Source organism: Hemicordylus capensis, chromosome 2, assembly GCF_027244095.1.
Source record: "Hemicordylus capensis ecotype Gifberg chromosome 2, rHemCap1.1.pri, whole genome shotgun sequence".
In the NCBI taxonomy this organism is placed as follows: domain Eukaryota; kingdom Metazoa; phylum Chordata; class Lepidosauria; order Squamata; family Cordylidae; genus Hemicordylus; species Hemicordylus capensis.
The window spans coordinates 356,179,827-356,198,609 of record NC_069658.1 but is presented as its reverse complement, the minus strand read 5'-3'; the positions used below and the strand labels follow the sequence as shown (position 1 = coordinate 356,198,609).

At 43.9% G+C, this 18,783-nt stretch overlaps 1 protein-coding gene across 8 annotated transcripts in view; it reads right to left on the bottom strand.

The window, feature by feature from the left end:
- Positions 1-18,783, bottom strand: part of ARHGAP26 (Rho GTPase activating protein 26) — a 387,242-nt gene that overhangs the window by 211,417 nt on the left and 157,042 nt on the right. For all 8 annotated transcript variants that reach the window (XM_053295420.1, XM_053295423.1, XM_053295421.1 and 5 more), the window contains one exon: positions 13,365-13,443. In XM_053295420.1, the coding sequence (XP_053151395.1) occupies positions 13,365-13,443 (79 nt within the window). The remainder of the gene's footprint in view (positions 1-13,364; positions 13,444-18,783) is intronic.

Sequence of the window (18,783 nt, the reverse complement as noted above, 5' to 3'; positions counted from 1 at the left end):
AATGAGGGCCGAATACAACTGCTTCTTTGCCAACCACACTGCCAGAGCACAGATCTTCAAATATGCTCTGTTGTAATCCGTCCGATTCATGCCGAATCTCCCTCCACTTGCAATCCAGTCCTCTACCTCACTGATTCAGCTCCCATAGTTCCTTTGAATACCACTGAACTAATTTTGAAGCAGGTCAGAGAGGACGCTTAGGAGCAATTGTGTATTCTGCCCTTGTGAGCTCATAATTCCATGTTTACACCAGAGCACTGACAGAATCACTAGCAGAGACAACTCTAAACCCTTCCAAGGCTTCTTGGAATCCTATTGGATCCTATAACCTTCTCAGGTGGACCAACCTAATAGGTTCTTCACCCCTGCAGAGGTGGGTTGTGGTTTCAAGTTCTATCTTAACCAGATAGTGGTCTGTCCATGACAATGGGGAGATGACAAGAGTTCCCACCCATGGAACACCACCCAGATCAGAGCAAAAGACCAAATCGAGCATATGACCAGCATAATGTGTTGGTCCAGAGACCAATTGGGATAGGCCCGTAGTCGTCATGGCCACTATGAACTCCTGAGTCGCTCATGACAATCTGGTCTGGAAATGAGCATTGAAGTCCACCAACAAGGGCAAATCGAATGCCAACTCCTCAACCAGATCTGTCAGCTCAGTTAGGGACTCTGTTGGGCAGCGGGGTGATCAGTACACCAACAGAAGTCCCAGTTTATCTTTGGTAATGCATACCAGGTTTCCGTAATGCATACCAGATTGGCTCCTTTATCCATAATCAAGTCATGGATAATCTCAGACCTATTTTGGATTGACCTGACATTCCAGAGTAATAAGGTGAGGTTCTGTGGGTGATTGGCATTGATCTCCAAGGTCAAAGGGCTTAAAGTTTAAAAGCCCAACAACTGTGGCTCTCACCCACCCCATCAGGCTGTAGTGCCCAGGAAGTGAACTCTTGTCTTGACTGACAGGCTGATGACCTACAGAGATCACCCATCAGCCCACCAGGGGCATGGGACCTAGAGAGCTGCTGCTGGGAATTCTAGGAACAAGAAAGGAAGTTCTGTGCTGGAGGGACAAGGGGACATGTGGCAATGGAGTTTGCTGCAACAGGGTGACTGTAGCTCTTGGAAGATAGGACTGATAGGACTGTTGATTCTCAACAGGAGTTTGGTGAGCCTTAGATGGAAGCAGTCTGTAGTAATTGAATAATAAAACTGGGTGGTTTTTTTTTAGTTCTTTTCTTTTTACAAGCCTCCTCAAGTTAACTCAAGAAAAGGAAAGGGCAAAGGGGGGATTGGTGTAAACACATCCTCAAAAGTTCAGCAGCTATCAGTTTTCACACCACATGTAGGCTTGCTTGTGGAAGATTTTTGTACTTGTCCAAGAGCCAAATTAAGAGAGGGTTTTTCCCTCGGTTATCCCACCCCAAGCCCCAGAGAGTTTTGTAGACAAAAGGGGTGGAGGCAGCAGCATTTTGAACCTACCGATAATACAGAAGAGTTTTAGGAGAAGCCTAGCCAGGCAGCTCAACAGAGATGATTTAGCATTTCTTTTCCTCACCAGAGCTTGATCTGAGACAAAGGCTATAATCCACTACACAGGCAAACCCAGCCCAGGTGCAAGATGCTACAGCAACTAAAAGTGAGCAAAACACCAGATAGAAGCCAAAGGGAGAAGTGTGCAGGAACCTCAGTCAGAGTTCCTCTCCCAATCTAGAAGGGGCTGAAGGGTAAGCCAGATGAAATAAGATATAAAGGCCTCAATTTGTTGTAGTGAGGCAGTTAGCACTTGAAAAGGGTGCTGGAGTTCCCCCTCCCCCAAGTATTCTGAAGTCTGCTGCATTTGGGCTAAAAGTAGCATAAAGTACTTGTATTACCAAGTTATTGAATCTGATCTAGGCTAATGATTTAGAGCACCTTGGCATTCCAGAAAATTTTATCAATTGGATCCATGTATAATATAGCTCTTCAAATTTGTACCCACTCACTAATGGCAGGTTATCCTCTCCATTCAGGCTGTACTGTGGACCAATGCAGGGCTGCTTAGAACTCTAGCCACTGCTATATGCCAGTCAACAGCTATTTTAGGTACAACTGTGGGGTAGGAGAGAGTTAAAGTGTCTTTGTAGGAAGATGATGACATGCTTTTTTTGTGATGCCACACTTCCTGAGAAAAATTGTCCCTCGGTTGATGGAGCTGACAGAGAAATATGTTGTGTAGTCTGACTACTAACTAAAGGAGTCCAAGCCCTGAGGTTTTGCTTTTGAATCTTTCAACCCTCTTGATTGTCCATTTCAAGAACAGAAAAGGCAGTTTAAATCCTTAAGTATTATTGCTAAGGATTCTCAGAACTATGTGTCCTTGAACATGAATCCCCTGCTCTCGTAGATGGTACATGATTTAAAGATGTGGAGCCAGCTATGGGGTAAAATAAACATAAATAAATCTAATATTATTCTCAATTGCATACATCTTTTAGGAACCAATATAAAACTGGTTCGGTTCAAAAGTTCGGGTTCAAGCCGAACCACCCCCAATTCAGTTCGAACCCGGACTGAACACACACACACCCCAGTTCGGGGGTTTGTCAAGCCTTAAAAAAATCTTTTTAAAAAAACTTGCCCCCTCTGGAGGGCTTCTTCAAGGTGGTGCTGGACATCCGCGGAAGTCCCCCCTACCCCCGTCAGCCTTCCTTTTTGTAAAAATTGCCAGTTCAGGCACCTTTGGCCCTTTCCAGGCCCATTCCCCAGTGCAGCAGCCATTTTGGAGGCCGCTGTACCTACACAGTGGGATCCTGAGTAGCCGGGTCAAGCCACACAGAGTCCCACTGTAAAATGGAGAAGTCCCCCATAGGGGGTAAGTTAAAAAACATTTTTTTAAAAAAAAAAAGTTTGATGAACCCCCCAAACTGAACCAACCTGGGGTTGGGGGAGAGGTTTGATCAGAGACAAAACCAAACTGACCCATTCCGGTTCGGGTCTGGTTTGAATTTGAACCAAACCAGGTGGTTTTGTGCACACCGCTAATACCTTTTGGAGGGGATTTACAAACTATTAAGAGGATTGTTTAGGAATTTCTATGTGGATGGACAAAAGCCTAAAATAGTGCTACAGAAAATTCATCTTCTCATTAATCAGAGTGGACTTAACTAGGGGTGTGTACGAACCATTTAATCCCAGACCAAGCCAGTTAGGTGGTTGGAGTGTGAACCAGACTGGAAGGCATCTTGTCCATGATTGAACTAAACTAAGCCCGGTCCCTGGCAGTCCAGTTTAGAATCAAGGGGCTATGATTGTAAAGGGGAATCCAGTAAGAATTCCCCTTGGCAAACAAAGAGGTGGTGGAATCTTTGAGGGTGGCCGGGGGCAGGGTGAGAGGGCACCTTAAAAAGTAGATTAAGGTTCTTATTGGCCCACCAGTGGCTGCCACCACTCTGTGAAGCCCCCCTGGTGCAGCCCAAGCGCATGGCGCTCCCTCAGCAACCCGCCAATGTGGAAGTGGCATGGTTCTGGCCTCTGTGGATTTGTGACCATGCAAATGGCCTCTGCGCATCCACCAAGGCCACAGTAATGGCCTCCATGCATTCATGGAGGCAGGAACCACGCTGCACCCATGCGGGCAGGTTGCTGGAGGAAGTGCTGCGCACTTGGGTTGTGTCAGGGTGGTTTCAAGGGGTGGTGGCAGCCATCGCCATGCCAGTAAGAACCTGAATCTACTTTTAAAGGTGTTCTCTTGCCACCACCCCCAACCACCCTTTAGAAGACTTTTGAAGGATCCTCCTACCGCTTTGCTTGTAAAGGGGAATTCTCACTAGATTCTGCTTTACAAGCATAGCCCCTCAAACTGTTGAACCAGTTCAGCTGAACAGACCAGACCAGCCAGTCGCTCTGACTGAACTGGTTCGTGGACCAGTGGTTTGGTTTGAGTTTGGTCCAAATTCAAACTGAACTGTAAATTTTGCTTTGTGCACACTGCTAGCTTTAACCTGCCCAATATAAGGACATGACATGGTGCTTATTTGATTGCTCAGTTGAGACACTGGAGTGCTAATGAAACCACTAAGAGAACAACCCACCTGTGCTAATTGAATATCATCCTTGTCAATCCAAATTTTAAACACTTGTACTGCATAGATTAATGTTTTATTGAGAATAAAAGCATAGCATTGCACTCAAATACTTGACATTATGAGGCAACCCAAGGATCAGAATACCAGGTAAAATGGTGTGATGACACCTTTGGATGGATTGTGGGATTTTTCGCCTGTCCCACCTTCAACCCATGCCAGGCACCTTTAAATCCTTCTTAGATCTGCAAGATGAATCTGGATTAACTCTGAGCACCACCTGGCAATTCTTACAGTTAAAACGTAACATTTGTACTTACTTTGGTCCTTATGGGCTAGGTGCACCTGAGGTTCTAGACACAATTAAATTCTACCAGACCATTTAGGAACTCCACAATACTCCATTTAGGAACTCCAAAATCTTTTATATAATGACATTAGATTGTCTGTGCTCAAAGTTTTTGGAAGCTGAAAAGATTAAGTGGAATATCGAACAATGTTTCTTAACTGCGCATCAGTGGCAGAGGTGTAACTGTAATAGGGCAAGGGGAGACAGTTGTCTGGGGGCCCCCTAGAGGTAAGTCACATGACTGACTCCCCCAGACGCGCACCCGCCCAGGCTTCCTTCAGTTGTATTCATCCTCCAAAATTGATGTGAGTGTTAAGACCTGGAGCTACCAGAATAGCATGTCTTTCTCTAGTAGGCTTGAGCCCGAAACATTTTGGCGGCCATTGAAAAGGCCGCCGAAATGTTTCGGGTGGTGGGGGCGATTCGGCGTTTCGGCACCGGTGGGGGTAGGGCTTTAAGGGCGGGGGAGAGTGTACTCACTCCCCCGCCGCATTTCCCCCGCCGGCGCTCTCGGAATTAGAAGCCCCTCGGGACGGCAGCGTTCCTCCCTGCCGTCCCGTCGGCCGTCGGCCGGAAATGGCCGGAAGTCCCGTTCGCGCGTGCGCCCGTCATGCGCGTGTGCGTACGGGCGTGCGCGCGCACAGGACTTCTGGCCACTTCCGGCCGACGGCCGACGGGACGGCAGGGAGGAACGCTGCCGTCCCGAGGGGCTTCTAATTCCGAGAGCGCCGGCGGGAGAAATGCGGCGGGGGGGTGTGTGAGTACATTCTCCCCCGCCCTTAAAGCCCTACCCCCGCCGTGCCGAACAACCTTTCGTGCACATCCCTATTCTCTAGTACCATTCAATGACTTGCATCGTCCACAATTTACAAAACCTTTTAAAAAATAATTTAGGATGATGTTCTATTGTGTCGCATAGGAGATAGAAGGATAGATAGATGGATAGATAGATAGATAGATAGATAGATAGATAGATAGATAGATAGATAGATAGATAGATTTTACTATGCTTTTTGTTACCACTATTCAGCCTCATTTAAGATTTCTTTACTTCATGCTGAGCTTCAGTGAGAGGGTGCATTTTAAAATCTTGTCTCTGGGCCCACTCCAACCTTGCTACGCCCCTGATCAGTGGACAGAAATATTGGCTCTAGTGCCTAGGTCTATGCTTGACATTAGACTTAGGATTCAGCAAAAAATTCTGTTTGGAGTTCACTGGACTCCTGTTAGGTTTCAAATGTCTGGTATCAGACAGGATGATGAGTGTTTGAAATGCAGGTATATAGGAGCAAACCTACTCCATCTTTTCTGAATATGTTCAGCATTCCATACTCTTTGGTCAGCTGTTATGGCCAGGACTAACTTTGTCCTCTCATCCTCATTCATCTTTGATTACCCATGTTACTAGGTCTGATTCTTAGTGCTTTGAATGTATCAGAAAGGCAGCACATTTGGCTTAGGATGGAACTAATAGTTGCAAGAAGCTCATCCTCCAGCATTGGAAAATGCCCACTGTGCCGATATGGATGATTGATAAGTTATTAGCAGCAGCTATGGAGAAAATAGCATGTCTTAACTTGGGAGCCAACAATAATTTTTTAAGTATCTGGAAACATTGCTTAGATCTCTTTGCTAATTGGGATTTCTATATTAAATTTACATCTTCCATAAGATGCACCAGCCACTACATATTTAAATTGATTAGGGGTGGGTTTTTGTGGGCAGAGGCGCCATTCCCCACAGAATTCATGGCAGGAGTCAGCCACCACTGTCTCTGGGAACTCCTCAAATCATGCTGAACTCTGTCTCAGGACTCCCACGGTAGCCACACCACTGCCAAGCTGGGTGGCCAAGCATGATTGCTCTCCAAAGGCAGCGTGGCCAGTCTCCAGCCTAGCCCCAGCACATGCCCAATCTCCTCTCGCGGCATGGCCGGGCAGCCAGCCAAGCCAAGCCAAGAGCCATGACTCTCCAGTTCAGCTTGGCTCCCAGAAAAGCAGTGCAACCTGCACTGCCTGTGCCTCAGAAACTCTGATCTTCCTCCAGACCGCCCCTTCCTGTTCTGCTGCTTCTGCCTTCCAGTTGCATACACACAGCCAGCATTCTTAGCAATAGCCGGTGGCAGTGGAGCAGACAAGGGGAGATCTATGAGAGACACTGACTGATTCCAGCCAGTGTGCACACATGCGCCACTGCTGCATGCCAGCTCCCCCCACCAGCCGTGACTCCTGACTCCTCCTTCCTGATCAACAGCAGTACTCCTCTGCCAGGCACGAATCTCGCCCCTTCCAGTGCTGAGGACAAACATGCCAGGCGTGAATGGAGACCAGGGAAACGCAGCAGCGCTGGGTGGCACCTGCAGAGCCAGCCAGCGTGCACCTCCCTTGCTAGCCACACCACACACACCACCTCACCCAACCAGAGAACCAGAACACCAGGTGCCAGATCAACAGGAAAATGTTTGGGCATTCAGAACTGTTCATGCAATTTTGGATTCTTTAGGTGATGTGTGTTACAGTTTTGTACCTTTAGTTGGGGTCAATAGTTTGTAAAAATTACCCGGAACAGTTTGTATCTGAACTAATTCTGCTTATTCAAGGTGAAGTTTCCATTGTTTAGTCCATGAGAATCCTATTCCTCCTATGAGACCTTGCTTGCCTGTGTGTAGGGAGACAATGCTTATCTAGCAGTGTGGGGGTGGCAGTGGGGGCTAACACCATTAGGTCTAGGCTCCAAATTTACCTAGCTGCATCTCTGTTTGTGGGTGAAGATTAAAAAAACACTGTATGTTTTCTTTCTTTCTGTTCTTTTCTTTTTCTGTATGTTTCCTTTTTGTATATCATATTGTTACTTCTTATGTGAAAATTATTCAATAAACAATGAAAACAAATACTAAAAAAATACAACAAAGCTTCAAACCAGTTTGCAGCCAGTTAGAAGTAAGTTTGCAAACTGTGGGCTGAGGAAAACACCTGTGCAAATGTAATGCTAGCCACAGTTAGCTGTGAACATTGAGTGAGGGGTTGCATGCAAGAGGAGAGCAAAAGAAGGGAAGGGAAGGAACGCACAATTTTTTCATGGTGCTCTTGATCAGGCAGCATTATAGGTGCATCAACCTTTATTTACTGCAGATTTCTATAACTAGGTTGTGAGGCTGTATAAACAGGCATGTTAGAGAAAGGGTAGATGAACAGTTCAATGTGCATATCCCTTAAAAAGAGAGGATCACACTTCCGGGAGAAGAAGTGCATCTTCTGACAACAGTTCACATTCAGAAACCTATTTCTGAAACCCTCAGTGTACCTGTAAATGGCTTCCAATACTATCTGCTGCTCTGCACCCACTTCCAGCCGCTGCCTAGGCCTCTAATCCACTTTGTGGGCTAAATCCCACAAGACACATTGCGCTTACGCCACAGGGGTCTGGGCATTATGAATTACTGTCCTGGACAAATCGATCAAATGTCATTCCAGACATAATGAAACCTGAAGCATGACCCATTCCCCTTCAAGGTAAGTTGGGGTCATGCTAGTCATGGAATCATACTATTATGTTCAGTGTAAGGAGAGAGAAAAAACAGACAGTTCAGCTACATGGAACAGGAATGGAGCATCATGAGTATAGCGACAACAGATCACCATGGAAACACTGAAGCCCAGCAGCAACTGCAGAAGCCAGTTCTCATTGTTGCTTTTTGAAACAGATGATGAGTAGTTCCAGGAGAGAAAGGGGAAAAGAAAGCAGCAGCAGCAGCTTCTTGCACCAAGTAAAATGTATACTGCCAATATTTCAACCTCTCTTAAAAAACCAATCTAGGAATGAAATGTATTCAGAGGAAACTCCCATTCAATAAGCACTGACATCCCCAGTCAAGTTAAATATAATCAGACACCTTAAATGCCGAGGTGAGAGTGGTGAAAATTTCCTCCCTGCAGGAGTTTGTAACTTCGTAACTCTCCCCCCCCCCTTGTTGTTGTTTTTGGTCTGCACTACAAGTGAAAGTAGTGTTGTCAGAGAGAGTGCAACCAGGACACTAAGAGCAGAAGTTGAAAGATGTAATCGCAACAAAATTTTTAGAAACTGAGAAGGTCCGGCTTGCAGTAGAGGAAAGTCTGCCATACACTGAAGGGCTGGCAGCTGTGCACACAAGAAGTCTGTTCTCATCCATCACTGTTCTGTCATTACTCACAGAGAAATCCCAGGGGACAAATATTGCGAGCAGTGAATTTCCAGAATTTCCTCGGTAAAAGCTCCTGGGGCTGGGGAAGGAAGAGGGTTCCACAATGTCCCACAGGATGCATCAGCAAAACCTATTTGCTGCTGAAAGAACATTGCCCCCAAGGAGGCTGAAGGAAATAGGTCTCAGCAATACGTGGCACTTGCTTGGAAATTCAGTTACCTAAACAACATCAAACATTTAACAATAATCAGGCAGGCTACTGAACCTGACTCTTTTGTTTTCCTCCCATCTCTCATTAAAACCAATAAGTCACTAATATTCGAAGAGAAAGATCTTTGTGAATACACACACACACACACACACACGTGTGTGTGTGTGTGTGTGTGTGTTACAGCTACTGAATTTTCCGAGACCAGAGTTCTCACGTGGTACAAGACAACATGAATGTAAGGAGCCAATAAGTCTCACCTCACCATCTAGTGGGCAAAAGCCCACACAACAGTCACTGCAAGAAATCTTTGTACTCTCTCACCTCCATTTTGTGCCTGATTCACAAAACTCATTTCATCCATTTTTGTATACTATTTTGTTCTGGTTCATCAAAAGACAAATAGGCCTTACAGAATGCATAGAAACTTATTTTTACTGGTCCAACCAATTAAGACTGCTTCAGACAAACTGTAAATGGCAAAAATTTGAGTCACACACGCACACACCACTTTCTCTGTAAAGGACATTGAAAACAATTAACAACATGGTGTAGTGGTCAGAGTAGGACTTAGGAAACCCAGACTGAAATCACCACTTAGCCATGAAGCTCCGCTACATGACCTTGTGCCAGTCACTCTATCTCAGCCTAACCTACCTCACAGGGTTATTGTGAGGATATAAGAATTATGTATTCTACCCTCACAAAGGAAAGGCTGAGACAGAAGTGTAATAAACAAACAAACTTACAATTAAAAACACAATATATTAAAATTGATAGAAAACCAGAGAACTGATATCAAAAGCCATATAAAGGAAATGTCTAATTTGTTGAGACACATAAAAAGTGCAGCAACATAAACAAGTTTTTAATGCTCACCAAACAAACTGAAAAGGACAGAACAGACTCCCCTGGAGAAGGGCATTCCAGAGACTAGGCAAAACTACAGAGAAGGTCCTGCCCCATATACTCACTAAAGGTGACAATCAGCATCTTGAACTTGGACACTAATCAGAAGTCAAACATATAATTCAGTAATCCAAAAATCTTTGGTTTAAAATGAGAGTTAAGCTGCTTTACATTTTCACTCATGCTCTAGAAAGAATGGAAATTGCAAGTTAAGGTGCCCATCGTAACGCCCATGCCATATAAGCTGTAAAGACATTGTAGTCTGGTATATGTTGATGGCTTTAGAAATAAGGCTACGTTCACCCACACTTTCCTTTGGCTTTTCAGTTGGACACTGGGCTGGGGAGGGATGCATCCAAGCAAACATTTAACAGGTGCAGTTTCCCCAATCACTTCCTAAAAACACGCCTGATGAATTTCTGCTTGATGCATCTCCAATCAAGGCACTATGCAAAAGGCACTTTTATGGCATGCAGCCTAAAGGCTGAAACTATGCAAATGGACTACAAAATCATTTAAATAGCACTTCCTCAGAAAAAATGTCAACAACGCTTTAAACCCCTGTTCAAAAAAGAAAAAACAACAACTTTAAACTGCTGTATCTAAGCCCTTTCCCAACAGATCTTCACCAAATATGCAGAGGGGTGGGGTGTATCTTGTCACCTAGTGGATGTGTGCTGATGGCCAGGTAGATTAGACAAATGATTTTATAAGTAATAGAATGTTCAGGGCTTATCATGGTGGAATGTTGAAAATACTCTCCAGCTTAACTATACTGGCACAAAGGTGCCAATATAATACCGCATGGACAAATGTTAGAGGAAACTCTTGAGACTGCAGCTCCCCCAGGCGTGGAGGAAGGCCAGCGGTAGCTCGGGTTCAGCCGCCGCAGCCCCCCAGCCCCACCCTCCTGCATATGGCATCAGACACAGGGAGTGTTTAGCCACACACCCAGCATCGGACGTCAGATGCGGGGGCGTGGTCTGCGCAGCCCCATTTGGGAGTTAGATCAGCCAGTGCTGCATTTGTAGCATGGCTGGAGCGCCTTTCCCTGCCCCTCTGGCCGCACTGCAAACACAGTGCTTGCCGATCTAACTCCCAAACAGGGCTGCGCGGCACCGTTTCACAGCTAAATCATGCTCACAGCATCTGATGTCAGACGTGGGGGAGGGGCGTGTCTGGGGCATGAGGTGTGGCCCCTGAGACCCTGCCACCAGTAGTTCCTCTAATTTTTTTCATCTTTGGACGGAATTAGTTTTGTTCTGGGCAGCAGTATCAAGGCAGTGTGCGCGCACCTGAATTCAGAATGGGGCCTTCCTGATTCAACCTGAGTGGGATGTAAAATGGACTGAGCGAGAAATGACCTGGAAATGACTTCTGATGCCATTTCTGGCTGCCATTTTACAGTGCAGAGCCATTTTGTAGCTCTTTAAAAAAAAATACTGCAACTTGCCACATAAAATCAAAGGAACTGGCGGGTTGTAGGGTCATTGCTGGAGATCTGGAGAGCAAGATACAGTACTTTATTTCTCTTATTTTTGCCTCCCCTCTTTTTTTAGCCCTTTTGTGTGTGTTTGTAGGAACCAAAACGCTGGATTCCCATAGGGGCAAGGTTTTGTTATTCAGGGTTCCCGTATTCACACCTTTAGGTGAGAACAGAATCCCCGCAAATAATAAGGGCCACCTGTACTGTATATGTGTATGTGTCTGTCTGTGTTCATGCACACACTTGACTAAACAAAGATAGTGGCTCCTTTTCCCTCTTAAGAAAAATGCTATCAAGCACATTCTTCAATCAATCAGATACAGCACACTGAAAACCTTCACACTGATAGTGGGGTCAGACTGACCCACAAAAGTAGAAAAACAGATAGAGAGAAATTTCTATATATAACTGAATTCCTCCATCTTAATGAGGTCAATTGTCCTGTGGTACTTCCTGCCCTATGTAATTTTTAAATTGCACTGTGTACTTTGACAGTGTTGTGGTCATTTTTCCCTCAAATTGAACTGAATGCCAAACTGACCAGCACTTGTTCAGTGTCATTTTTGAGCAAGTGAAGACACCATTTCTTTGCTACTATTCGATTCCTCTACCACCAAAGAGAAATAATAAAGGGTTGGGCTTTTTATCTGTAGCTGGTGTCATGCTCAAAGAAACCCTGGAAGGTGATTTTTTCCTGTGAGTTACTTTGCAGCGTATCTGATCCGCACACTGGATTAGTAAAGTACATTTTATATCTGGGTGAGGGTTTTTAACTGGACTCCTTTATATTCATCTACTCAGGCAAATTAATCAAAACTGCCAATGCATTTACAGAGATCCATAAGTATGTTGCTGTTCCATCTCTCCTTGCGCACATGTTTAGCCACTGAACTATGCTTGCTTACTTTTCCGAGTAGATCTTAAGAGCAAACTCCTACCAAACACTCATGTGAAGTTCATATGTTTATCCAAAAATTATCTTTAATTATAAGAGCAGTTTGGAGAGAATCAACAAGGTAGAGCTGACACTGTGTTCTCTGCTGACACACTTTCAGAATGCTTAGCTGGGGAAGCGGCAGTTTAGTAAAACGCTGATTTTCTTCCTCTGCCACAGAAGCTAACAACCTAATCTGTGCATCCTAAACAAGCAACCTAGTAACAGCCACTTGTGTAAGCATTAAAGTGTCACCCCTTCACACACTACCTGTAAAACAAGAATGGAACCACTTAGGACCAGCCCAGGCTTCAGAGAGGTCCAAATCCAACAATGGATCCTGCTGGGGGCAGGGGAACCAAAACAGGCAGGTTTCTCTTTGACCCCTTGACCCATAAAAGGTGAGAATCTTAATTTGTTTGCTTGTTGGTTTATTGTTAAATCTATATACCGCCTTTTATTAAAACAATCCCAAGGCGGTTCGCACAGAAAAATTAAAACAAGACTATAAAAATACACAGTGAAAATTGTAAGCTAAAATATAAAATGATAAATATGACTAAAAAGATTTAAAATACAAGCATAAAATAACTATACAAAATACAAAGAAGCAGCAGTAGAGACAATCATATAAAAGCCTGGGTAAAAAGCCAAGATTTAACATACTTTCTAAAAACTGTGATGGACTGAGGAGCGAATGGAGAGCATTCCAGAGTCTGGGGGCAGCAACAGAGAAGGCCCTGTCCCGCATGCACGGCAGCCGAAGCCTCCCTCATTGTCGGCACCCTGTGATCTGCTGTGCAGCATTGTGCTCAGTTCCTAGGGCTGGCCTATAAGACCATTTCCCCAAGGAGATCTAAGGTTGTGAAACTGAGTATGGGCCAGTTTTTAATAGCTACCAACTCAGCAGACAGCAGCAAGTTTTGAAGACTTCACATTTGTACTTTCTTTTCTTGTTTTGCTTTCCTGTGCAGAATGGAGGCAATATTTGATCAAACCTGGGTTATATTCACCATACTTGCTATTCTACCACTGGAGAAGGAGTACTACTTCAAGTATTTAACCAAAGAATTAAAAAGGAATCTTTTGCCAACATCACAAAGCTGCCCTTGCATGATCAATGAGATGCACACAGCTTCACAGCAAACAAACTGACCCAAGTCGTGAAGAGAGCTTTTTGAGGGTTTTTTGCCTCAATACTATTCATCAAAACATTCTTGCTTACCGGTTCCCGGCCATCCATTGCCTCCATCCACAGCCTTCGGTCTTCTTCAGAAAGTGCCTGCATTGTAATCACTCCAGGCCTGCAGAGATTAATGGAATGATGCTGTGAATAACTTGTCTAAAAAGACAAAATCACAAAAGCAAAGGGAGAAAAGATGGCAAATTCAGCAAATGGCATCTTTCCACAGTCTAAATTCAAGCTTCAGACCTGGAGGAGAGAACCACTTTCGGGGGCGGGGGGATAATTGAGCCAAACTGGGAATCAATTCTTAAATTAGATTACCATTCAATTTCCTTATTTTTTAAATAATGATTTTAAAAGGTATCAAAGGGCATTTGGAGCACAGGCAATGCTTGTTCCAAGGTAACAGCTCCCCCTCACCCCAACACACTCACCCAAACAAATCAACCATGACACATAGCACAGCAATAAAAAATGACTGCTTTTCCAAACCTGTGCCAACAATTTCTAAGGGCCAATTTTAACTTTACATGTTTATAGACACAAACATTAAGTGCATTTACTAAGAGACAAGCACTGCACAAAATGGAAATGCTCATTTGCTGCACGCTGCAGCTGACCCATCTCTTTTGATTATCCCCGTCAATTAGCAGGATCAAGTAATAATGCTCAAGAGAGAAGGAAACTTTCCCTCTCAGCATGATAGAAAACTGTAGTCATTAAAAAGTGAAGCTGGGGTTTCATCTGGCCCAACACATTACATTTCAAGCTTGTAATAATACTATACCTTGAAAACAATGTAAAGTTCAGGCCATCCAATATACACACAAATTTGCTGCCAGAAGCTGAATTCAATCAAACCTGGTTTCCCCCTCTCTCCCTTTACTTCTTCCCCACCTCAGTTCCCACAAAATATGATAATTTCAAGCCATCAAAACCACAAACCTGTAATAGGAACTACAATTTCAAAATAACAGGAACAACATCAATAATCCAGACTCAGTAGTTTATGCTCATAGAGCCCCAAAAAGATGAATGGTTGCATGGACTTCATGAGCCTTAATTTCTTATAGAAAATCATTACTGAATTCCATGCTCTCTTTTGCTAATCAATGCCTGAAAAAACCAAAGACTACAAGGATCTGTGTAATCAGGAAAATATAAAGCAGAACACACCTGAACAGGCACCTAGAAAGTAAATGCTTCAATGAAACCAACTCAGAAGACTGTTGAAACAAGGAATGCCTCTGGTTGTCAGGAAAAAGTTAATATCTATTCTAAAAAACTTGACATTTGGCCATTGGCTTTTGCCCCAGGCTAAAGACAAGAGAGAAGCAATAGAAAGGGGTTTAAGAATCCCAAATTCTAATCCAGTGGCATTAGCAAAAGGCCAATTGGATGGCAAGAGAATAATAATTATATATACAAAGCATTCACACAATTTACCCAGCAAAGGACACAAGCTGTTCCAACTTGCACCACATCTAGATCCAAATAATCCAGACATATTGTAGGCTATTATTGCTAATCTCTTTGCAGAGAGAGTCACTAGATACTTATGGGATTAGCATTCTGGAAAAATATACTTAGGGGAAAAACCACATGACCGTCAGCCTATTTGGAATATTGCACTGAAATTAAACAGTCCCCCGGGAGTTTTTCCTATAGGTGGATATTTCTTCCCTAGAAATACCAACCTCACACTGATGAGCTCACATGACATGCTCTTTACCAACAGAAATACATTCAGCAGTTTCTGTGCTGCATCAGCTAGAAGAATCTGTTGTTACCTGAGAAATGCTGAAAAGAGCCTACAATAATGGAGTTGCTCATCTCACGATAAAAAATCTAGATATTGAACTAGCACCGTGCAATCAGTGCTCACTTTTATCTTTCAATCAATGTTTTCTTTTCATTTGAACTGTATCTACAAAGACACTTAAAAAGAACACGATTACAGAATAGTAACACAAGCTTGGAATGTGCGCCATTTATCATAAACAATTTTCCTGGTAAACACATTTCAGAACCACTGAGACAAATCAATAGTAAAAGACTGTATGTTCAGTTAGCAGCCTAACAACCATTGTAGTTTTATCAAAGCCTCTGATGATGTTCTTAGAAAGCATCATGCCTGCAGAGAGAGTAATCAACCATCCCCACCTGTTTGAGAAGCATTTTCAACATGGCTTACTACCTGAGTGCATGTTAAAACTGGTTTACAAATAAACAAGACAACATATTTTAAAGCCAAGTTGTGTTAGCCAGTTGGCTTTTGAAAGCCTTTCAGAAGAATCCTTTAAAGCATCTCTGGATGCAAGGCAGAGGCATTAACTAGAAGTCTAAACTTCCCACCTTGTCACATACAGAAAAGATGGTTCATTAGAAGTATATTTGGAAAATACTGCCTGTCTTCCTCCATATAGTCAAAATTATTGGTCCAAAACTTCCTGAAAAGAAGCACCATACTGACCCAAACCTTTGCTGCATTCCAATTTTTCAAATGAAAATCACATATAAATTAGGGTACAAGATATACTCCACCTCTTAGTTACATTTTTAAACGGGGGAGGGGGAAATTGCTGGGGAAAACAGCACAGAGGAGCAAAGCCTAGCTAGTTTATGTTTAACACTTGCTGCATGATCCAAATATTGGCAAGCATGTGTTCAACTAGTAAACATGAAGAGGGGAATTTAGGGGCCATTCCTGGACGGAACAATAAAATAATGCTTCCTATACTGTAAGGTAAGGAAGATGTTAAATCCACAGATGATATTTTTAGTTCAGGACTCAAATGTCACTTTCCCTCCTCATCCATGAGCTCTTCAAGTTGCACTGCATTTACCACCCATCGCTGGTAGCTTGAGAGCTCACCTACACATCTCTGGCACTCCACTGACAGTGAATAATCCACCATTTGGGAATCAACATTTGTACATCTCTCTTAAAAAAAAAAAAAAAGTATGTAAGTGGGTGCAGGGAAAAGGTGGGGGAAAGAGAGAGAAATGGATCTGAAGTTTACATGGTATTAGCCATAACATGCTAATTTCAAGATTTCATTCATCTATAAAGGTCACTAGAAATGTGACACAGCAAAAGAACAAGTACAGGTTGTATTGCATTTGACAGCACAGAGCTCATCCCAAAGGTGGGGGGGGGGAGATGAACTTATAACAGAGCTGCAGGTAGCCTCTTACTTATGCTTGGTCAACATAATAAACCTGCATAGCCAAATTAAGGGACTGATAACTGTTCATAGATTCCAACAATTCCCTCCCCCCGATCACTTTAAATTACTACTATCCACATGAATACACATTTTGGCCAACTCTGTGTAACTCTCCATCCGGGGCAGTTGCTGGACGCTGAGGCAGAGTGGAAGGTGGAGTACATCTTTAACAATTGGTAAAAGCTCCCACCACTCGTCATCCTATACAGCCAATCTACAAAAACCTGCTGTGCTGACCCCTCAAATGACTGCTGGGCATCCACATTAGGCAGCTGAGCAGCAGGAGTGGGGCGCACAGTGGGTTAGCTGCATGTGATGCCAGGCAGCAGCGTGGAAGCTTTTACCAATCATTAAAGGTATACTCTGCCTTTTCCTCTGCTACACTCCAGTGTCCACAAGCCACCACTGTCTCTTTCCCACCTGCCTGGACTCAGACTCCTAGAATTATGGTGCTGACACCATAGGAACATAGGAAGCTGCCATATACTGAGTCAGACCATTGGTCTATCTAGCTCAGTATTGTCTTCACAGACTGGCAGCGACTTCTCCAAGGTTGCAGGCAAGACTCTCTCTCAGCCCTATATTGGAGAAGCCAGGGAGGGATCTTTGAAACCTTCTGCTCTTCCCAGAGCGGCTCCATCCCCTGAGGGGAATATCTTTCAGTGCTCACACTTCTAGTCTCCCTTTCATATGCAACCAGGGCAGACCCTGCTTAGCTAAGGGGACAAGTCATGCTTGCTACCACAAGACCAGCTCTCCTCTCCTCCATGTAGCTCAGCATCTCAGAACTGGCATATAGGCACATCAGTGAAAAAAATGACATGGCTTATTTATTTATTTGATTTCTATACCGCCCTTCCAAAAATGGTTCAGGGTGGTTTACACAGAGAAATAACAAATAGATAAGATGGACCACTCTCCCCAAAGGGCTCACAATCTAAAAAGAAACAACATAAGATAGACACCAGCAACAATCACTGGAGGTACTTTGCTGGGGGTGGATAGGGCCAGTTACTCTCCCCCTGTTCCCTGTTACAGGAACATATAGGCTTCTTCAAGCTTTTGAGATGTGAGCAGTTAATAGATCCATTATATATTTGCAGCACACATGGAATTTTGGAAGGACACAGATCCTCAGTACTTGGAGATTGAAACATCTCCGTAGTGACAAGAGAAGATGTACTAAACTGTCTGGAAAAACTGAAAGCTAACAAATCACTAGGGCCGGATGGCATCCATCCAAGAGTCCTCAAAGAACTCAAACGTGAAATTGCCGACCTCCTTGCTAAAATTTTCAACTTATCCCTGAAATAGGGCTCTGTACCAGAGGACTGGAGAGTAGCAAATGTAACACCGATTTTCAAAAAGGGACCCAGAGGCGATCTGGGAAATTACAGGCCAGTTAGCCTAACGTCCGTTCCAGGCAAATTGATGGAAAGCATCCTCAACGATAAAATTGTAAAGCACATAGAAGAACAGGCCCTGCTGGGAGTGAGCCAGCATGGCTTCCGCAAAGGTAAATCTTGCCTCACAAACCTTTTGGACTTCTTTGAGGGTGTCAACGAATGTGTGGATCAAGGTGATCCAGTTGACATAGTATACCTGGACTTCCAAAAAGCGTTTGACAAAGTTCCTCATCCCTGACTCCTGAGGAAACTTAGCAGTCATGGGATAAGGGGACAGGTACATGTGTGGATTGCTAACTGGCTGAAAGACAGGAAACAGAGGGTAGGTATAAATGGAGAGTTTTCACAATGGAGGGAAGTAAGAAGTGGGGTCCCCCAGGGATCTGTACTGGCACCGGTGCTTTTTAATTTATTCATAAATGATCTAGAAGCAGGGGTAAGTAGCGAGGTGGCCAAATTCGCAGATGATACCAAACTCTTCCGGGTAGTAAAATCCAAAACAGATTGTGAGCAGCAGCAAAAGGATCTCTCCAAACTGGGGGAGTGGGCGACAAAATGGCAAATGCAGTTCAATGTTAGCAAGTGTAAAGTGATGCACATTGGGATGAAAAACCCCAACATCAAGTATATGCTGATGGGATCCGAGCTGTCGGTGACTGACCAGGAGAGGGACCTTGGGGTCGTAGTGCACAGCTCGTTGAAAGTGTCGACTCAATGTACGGCAGCTGTGAAAAAGGCAAATTCAATGCTAGGGATCATTAGAAAGGGGATTGAAAATAAAACGGCTAATATTATAATGCCCTTATACAAAACTATGGTGCG